Source organism: Porites lutea, chromosome 8 (assembly GCF_958299795.1).
Source record: "Porites lutea chromosome 8, jaPorLute2.1, whole genome shotgun sequence".
In the NCBI taxonomy this organism is placed as follows: domain Eukaryota; kingdom Metazoa; phylum Cnidaria; class Anthozoa; order Scleractinia; family Poritidae; genus Porites; species Porites lutea.
The window spans coordinates 19,359,655-19,367,556 of NC_133208.1; the positions used below are offsets into that span (position 1 = coordinate 19,359,655).

General features: G+C 40.0%; 1 protein-coding gene across 1 annotated transcript; it reads left to right on the forward strand.

The window, feature by feature from the left end:
- Positions 1-272: 272 nt before the first annotated feature.
- On the forward strand, positions 273-1,336 carry LOC140945866 (uncharacterized). The gene has a single exon (XM_073394915.1). It carries the CDS (start codon positions 273-275, stop codon positions 1,242-1,244), a length of 972 nt encoding a protein of 323 aa, XP_073251016.1. The 3' UTR covers positions 1,245-1,336.
- Positions 1,337-7,902: the final 6,566 nt, after the last annotated feature.

A 7,902-nucleotide genomic window follows, 5' to 3' on the forward strand; every position in this document is an offset into this window, starting at 1 on the left:
ACTATAACGTGCTCTAATGTCGATTTTTGTGTCAAAATACAAATATATTTCCCCCAAAGCAAGCTCCTTGCTGTCTTGTTTGATTAAGACAGGATGAGTGCTAAGTGCTCAGATATTAAACCTCAGTGACAACCAATGCAACTCACGTGTATTTTAATGATAAATACATGCTGAGCTGGTTTAACAAGCAACCGAATTAGTTAATGTGCAAGCGCTTGATTGGAAAGAAGCGGATACAAGAAGCTGCAAATACCCTGTGATTCATGTTAATAATGGAAATCCATTTTGAGAAGGAAATTTGTCTCGGTACTGGTATAACGTTTATGATTCTGTCATGTCTTATTGTAGTTCCTAATGGCATCGTCTTGTACGTACTTTACAGAAACCCTCTTCGTTGTTTTCGAAAAGCTTTCTCTGTGTTATTAGCGTTTATTTCTGGGGTGGATTTCTTCATCGGCACCGTAGTATGCATTGGAGAAACAACAATCAGATTTCTGTGCGCGTTTGGCGACCATAGCCTCCCTCAAGAAGGAGACATTTTAAGAATGATCGGGTACGCAGCAATCAACAGTTCTATTCTCCTGGTAACTGCGATGTCGGTCGATCGCTTTATAGCGGTCGTTTTTCCTCATTTTCATCTCCGCAAAGTCGGTCCACGGAAACTCGTCTATTTCAACACAGCGGTGATCATTTTTTCCGTGATTTTTGCCTTACTCCAACTTCATCCTGGCGTTTCAGTTGAAGTTTACAGAAACGTAGACCAATATTTGCATGCCATTTTTCCTCTTTCTACCAGCACTTTATGTTATTTGGGAATGTTTTTCGTTTTGAGAAAGCAATCATTTCGGATTGGTTTTCAAAGGCAAACGGCAATGCCCAGCAACTTAACACTTCAAGATATGCGACGAGTAAAAAGAGCACAAATGGAGAGAAAATTCGCAACAACTTCATTTTTTATTTTAGCATGTCTGATTCTTTCGCTCACTCCATATTTTGTAGCAATTATTATTGCAGCTCATTGCGCAAGTTGTGGTGAACAAAACTGGTTTTTTGTGCTCGTAGAAGCAAGTGTCGCTTTTCTTTTCCTCAATTCAGCAGCGAATCCGTTTTTGACCACATTTCGTATTAACGAGTTAAAGAAATCTGTGAAAATAGTTCTACATGCTACACAGGAAGGGAACGAAACAAGTTTGGGCGATTTTCAGCTGCCTCCTACTTTACTAAGGAACAGCAGATTCGTTTAATTTCTTTGTGAGTGCCTCGCCACAGGTTCAGACAATAAACGTTAGTATACAGGTCGCGCAAGACAAATTCACCCTTGGACACTGATGTGGAAACTAACCAGAGAGAAGGTCGGAAAACCGCCAATGAAAATAGCGAATATTTATATGCACCCTGTAAGTTTTACTATTACTATCATCATCCTCAAAAAAAAAACAAAAACACAAATGGACTGACTGCCTCTTCAACAGGCTAACTTTCGTCAAGACAATTGCGAGCTGCATATCCGTGCTCCCTTTCCCTCACTTTAAGAGTCTTTCCCTTTAACTCTCCTGTACGGGGAGTCTGTACGGATGGACGGGCGTATGCTGTTGTGATAACAAAATTTTCAGGTATTGCAATGGAGTCTCCGCAAAGAAATGACACTACTTTGTTTTAAAGGACACCTCTAATATACGGACATCTCTATAAGACGGACACCTGGAGTTGGTCCATACATATAGAATACTTCATGGAAAGTGCGGGCGTACGGTATTTACGCACGAGTTGTTGACGTATCAGAAATCTTACTCGTTCGCTGCGCTCACTCGTTCGATTTCTGATACAAAAACAACGAGTGCGTAAATATCGTACAAAGCACTTTCCATGTGGTATTGTGTTTATTATATACATACCGAGACATTCATCATTTTGGCGGCCTTTTTATTTTAAATCTTTCAAAAATGCTTATTTGCCGCTACACACTTGCCGCAAAATGACAACGAAAACGAAGTATCAGCTTTTTAGTAAAAACGTTTGTTAAAAACTTAAATGACGGTAAGGATATGAGGTAATCCAAGAACTATAAGTAATCTTAACTGTTTGTTGTCAATGCACAATTGAAAATGAGTGAATTTAAATAAAATGGCCGGTTTCAATATAAGCTTAAGCTTAAATGAAAGGCAAAGTAGCTCCGACAAAAAGCACAACAAAAACTTACGTCTCGTTCTGTTTTTCCCTTTCCGCTGTTGTTTCGCCGGCTCTCTACAGTTTTCTTTATCGACAGTGAAACAACGAAACTATTCCACTCCATTTCCGAAATGTTTTTCACTTTTGTAGCGAGAAAAACTTTTTGAGTAAAACTTTTCTCGTTGAATGTGTGCGAAGCGGCGCTGCAAGCTGCAATAAAAGGCGGGAATTTTGGCGCGAAACTCACACACCTCTGTGGCCTCTGATTGGACGTATCATTTTTCTCACACGTGAAAAAACATCGTTCGCGATTCTGATTGGACGTATCATTTTTTTCACGTGTGAAAACCATCGTTCGCTCCTCTGATTGGCTAGAACTAATTTACGTACGAAAATTTACGACATAGCTTTTTGGTGAGTATTTCTCAGTATGTATATAATAAAAACTGATGTTCAAGTGCGCACAAGAAGGACACAGCAAGTAAGACCCGGCACCTTAGTTAAACGCAACAACAATCAATTTGCGATTACATGACAAGCGAGCCAACCCGGTTAGCTGGGATCCCGGTTTGTAATGCTGGGAACCCTGGTGGACATTTTCCAAGTAATCACGCTTTCCGGGCGGCCCGGCGAATGAACCCATCAAGAAACAGGACAGCGGGTAACACACTGTCATCTGCCCTGGTTCATGCGCATTGCTTCCGTGGCTCATGTGATTAGGCCTTTATACTTTGAGTTGTATTGCCAGGTAGTCTGCACGTGAAAGCTTTGGCATTTGCCACTTCCGTGGTTCGTGTATGAGAGAACACGAGTTAATCTAATTAACCCAAAGGTTTTAAAAGTAGAACACGGTTTTTCAAGTGAGTAAGCTGCAGGGTCGGATCCAGGAATTTTTCAATGGAGGGTCCAAACTTTGGTTCAGAAAGGACTGTTGAACTTTTTTGTGGCAAATTACTGACTTCTCACAAGAAACGACCACGTGTTTCTCAATTTGTGAACGTTGGCGCAGGAAATTTTGCTTTGCGAGCAGTTCATATGATGGTACCCAAAAACAATTACATTTTTAATATCCCTGGAAATTTTTGCTTTGCGAACAGATCATAGGATGGGTTCCCAAAAACAATTTTATTTTTAATATCCCTGGAAAACATTTTAGTGGCAAAATGCAACGCGCGTTTCATTAAGCAAAAATCAGCCAGGTAAAAAGGAACAAGTGATCTACGACCCTGCCGATGTAAGAATTTCAGTGTCCAACAAGCGTCAGGTCTGATGGGGGGGGGGGTGGGGGAAAGGGGTCCGGATCCTCCCCCTGGACCCTCCCCCCGCCACTGAGCTGAACTTAAAAGAAAGCCTGTTTTCCTTCGTGAAATAAGAAGTCATCGTGAGTAGACATTTGACGCTGGAAACTGGGCGACACAAAGACTGAAAAACCAACTCTTGCAAATTCCAGAATTTATACAAAAGAAGTTTTCTTAACGTTTATAACATGTACCAAATATGCATCAAATGAAACGCCGCAGGTGTGAACACAACCCTATGATGACATTGGCCTCCTGCAGCTTAACCTTAATATGCTCATTAAATCTGTGATTGCTTTGTAAGGTAACCCCCAACACTTTTAAACAAGAGACTTGGGTTATATTGTTCACAGGTTCCACATCATGAGCAACCCTTTTGCAAAGTATCAGTTCATTGCATTTTTGGGGATTACATGCCATGGCATTATCTTGTGTCCAACTGAAAAACTGATTGACAACCTCTTGAGAAAGATCTATTTCATTCTTACATACTTTGACTAGCGGGGTGGTGTCTTCAGCCGAATTGGCTATGCTGGTAAGGTCATAAGACTTTTCTCCAGTGTGAACTTTGTTATGTCTCTTTAAGCTTCCAGCATCGCTCAAACACTTGCCACACTGTTTACATTCATAAGACTTTTCTCCAGTGTGAACTTTGTTATGTCTTTTTAAGCTTCCTGCATCGCTCAAACACTTGCCACACTGTTTACATTCATAACGCTTTTCCCCAGGGTTAAGTCTTTCATGGGCCGTTAGCTGCCCTGCTTCGTTAAAACACTTGAAGGGCATTGACCTACAGTGTAGTTTTTCTGAGAGTTCCAATTGCCAGAAAAAAAGAATCATTATTACTCAAAGCCACAACTATAAATTTCTAGGGAGGGCAATATTAACGAGATTCACTTTTACATCCGGTATTTTCCAGGGCCAATGGGCCTGTTTCTTGAAAGTCCTGGTAACTTTTCCGGTCCAAAAAGCTGCTTTGTGTTTGCCAGGTTTGACATCAAGATCAAAGTTTCAATAATTTTGAAAATGATAAAACGTAACTATCAGTTAACAAAGCAAAATTGACTGGTTTATGGGCTAGGAACTGTGCTGCTATTCAGCAGGTTTGGATTTTTTTGATTTTTTTTTTTTTAGGAAAAAGGGCCTGGGTAGCAATGGCGTAAGACGTGTCCTTGATCCGTCCGCCACATATTCTATTTTTCCCGGGTGGTAAATGGAAGAACTGTTGAAAAAGATCTTGGAACGGAAAAGAAGCGAGCGTTCCTCTTCAGAGGAGTCGAGCACTTCACCAGAAGCAAAAAAAGCGAGGAGTGATGAAGTAAACTCTCCTGAAGAAGTCGAGGAGCACGAGGTTGAAGACGAAATCTTCACGGTTTTGAACATGGCCGAAGGTTTTCATAAAGCTTTGGAGGAGATAAATCGAAAGCTGGAAAAGCTAGACGCTATCCAAACAACAGTAAACGAAGTCCAAACGTCCCTTCAAAAATTGGAAGGAAGAATACAGAAGCTGGAATATTCGCAAACAACCGCCAGCCACGACATTGAGAACTTGAAAGAAAGCTTATAAATAAAGCTGAGAAGCAACAGCAGAATTCGACAGCGAGCCTAAAATTTTACCAGGAGAAAACAGATCTCGCTTTAACCGATTTGCAGAAGAAAAATGTTGTTTTAGAAGCTAAGTTTAAAGAGGTACAAGACAAGAATCTCTATTTGGAAGCCTACTCGAGGCGGGAAAATATAATTTTTGAAAATATTGTGCAAGAAACAGACAAAGAAGACACTGAATTAGTTGTTCGCACCTTCCTCGAGACGGAATTAGGATACAAAGATGCAAGCACCGTTGAAATACAGAGGGTTCATCGCTTAGGAAAGAAGAAGGAAGAAAAGCCCAGGCAAATTATTGCAAGGTTCCTCCGCTATAAGAACTGTGAAGAAATTCTAGCTTTGGGCTCCCGTTTGCGAGGAAGCAGATTTAAAATGTATCAAGATCTACCCTACGAAATAGTAGCAAGAAGAAGAAAGCAAATGGACACTTTTAAAGAAGCTAGGAAAAATAACATCCCTGCATCTTTTAGTAGGGCACAACCGGATAAGCTCTTGATAAAAGGTAAAATTTAGCCAGTTGGTAAACCTCTCGAGATACCAGGATAGGTGAGAATGCTTCTTCATCATGTCATTACTCATTAGGTAACCAAGATCACGTTAGTATCGTTTGACCACATTTGCCACCCGTTATTATCAATTGCTAGATAATTATTTAGGCGATCGGAATAGAGGTTCGTAACAGATGGCGCTTCGGTTTTTCTTATCTGTCTGTAAGATTCTAGGTAAAAGTCCTAGCTTCCCCCCCATGTCCCTTTACGAAGAGGTTTCTTATTTAGTTGTGTTTATCTGTGCATGTTCTGTTTGGTTTCTATGTTTTAATAGCTTAATCATTTGTTTTAGAAGTAAACGCCTAGTACAAATTCCTATCATACCGTTCAGCGATTGTGGAGCTTTGACACCAGGTGATGTAAGGCTTCCTCTGCAAAGCTGCCCAAGAGAATATCTATGGCTTTGACAATAGCATCACTAAGCGTCAGGGGATTAAGAGACAATACAAAGCGTAGAGAGGTGTTTAATTGGCTTCGCAAAAAAAATTACTCGGCATATATGCTACAAGAAGTCCACTGCACTGAAAATACTAATCACGTATGGTCCGCTCGAATGGGGCTATCAAGCTATTTTTAGTACTTATAAGAGCAATAAAGCAGGGGTATGCATCCTTTTCAACAACAACTTCGATTTTCAAATAGAAAAAACTTACACTGACCCCCAAGGACGCTTCATTATTTGCCACATTAAAACCAATGAAAAGTGTTTTACTTTAGGGAACATATATGCTCCTAATGAAGACAACCCAATTTTCTTCCTTGACTTCTTTGATCACCTTGCAGATTTCAAATGTGATGATATTATTATAGGAGGCGACTACAACCTTGTACTGGATTTAGAGAAGGACAAGATGGGTGGTCTTACTAAAACTCACCAAAATAGTGTTAAAGTTGTTCAAGAATTCTCTGAGAAACTAGATCTGGTAGACGTCTGGAGGATTCTACACCCAGACACTAGTAGATTTACCTGGAGACAACGTCATCCAAAAGTACACTGTAGGCTCGATTTTTTTCTAGTAAGCCAAAGCACAGTTAACATCACGACCCTCGCAGATATCGTCCCAGGTTATAAAACCGACCACTCAATGACTACGTTATGCTTATCACTACATTCAAATCTACGTGGACCAGGTTTCTGGAAACTAAACACATCTTTTTTAACTGAATTGGATTACGTAAACCAAATTAAAACAACGATTCAGGAAACACTCGATGAGTACAAAAATGACGAATCGGTAAATCCTTCACTTCTTTGGGAAATGATAAAGCTAAAATAGCGCGAAAAATCGCTCCGCTACTCCAAGAGTAAAACAAAGCAAGCTAAACAACGCGAAACATTTCTGGAACAAACAATTGCCAGATTAGAAGCGGATCTCGATAATAAAAACTCCGATGAAATGCACTCCTTACACCTGGAGGAACAATTGAATGAAAGCAGGCTTGAGCTTGAAAAGATAATTGAAATCCGCACCAAAGGCGCAATTTTGAGATCTAAGACTAAATGGTATAATGAAGGAGAGAAAAACACCAAGTATTTTCTTAATTTAGAAAAACGACACTACAAGCAAGGGACAATAAGTCAAATTAAAATAAACGATAGCGAATTTGTCACCTCGGATAAAAAAATATTAACTGAATGTGTGGCGTTCTATAAAAATCTCTACTCATCCAAAGGTAACACATACAACCAAGATGGTACAACTGTTTTCTTTGAGGGTGGTGATGAAAGAGCCATTGACGAACATGAATTAACTTCGTGCGAAGGAGTTTTAACTGAAAAAGAGTGCCTTGAGGCTTTAAGAGATATGGAATCAGAAAAGACCCCTGGGACCGACGGCCTACCAGCCGAATTTTACAAAGTGTTTTGGAAAGATGTATCCAGCACCCTAATTAGCGCACTGAACTACGCTTATGAAACTGGAAAACTCTCAATAACCCAGAGAAGAGGAATTATCAAACTTATCCCTAAGAAAGACGCAGAATCGTTCTTTATTAAGAATTGGAGACCCCTAACCCTCCTGAACAGCGACTATAAAATAGCGGCAAAATCAATTGCTAATCGCTTGAAACCTCTCCTCCCTGATCTCATTAATTACGACCAGACTGGCTTTATAAGAGGTCGTTTTATCGGAGAAAACATCCGCCTTATCGATAGCGTTATTTGCTACGCTAAAGAAAACAATATACCAGGATTACTTTTGTTTTTAGATTTTGAAAAAGCTTTTGACACGATAGAATGGCCTTTCATTAGGAAAACCTTTCAACATTTTAGTTTTGGTAGT

What these genes read in the sequence shown, in the direction of transcription:
- LOC140945866 (XM_073394915.1), top strand. Translation starts at nt 273, where the DNA reads ATGGAAATCCATTTTGAGAAGGAAATTTGTCTCGGTACTGGTATAACG.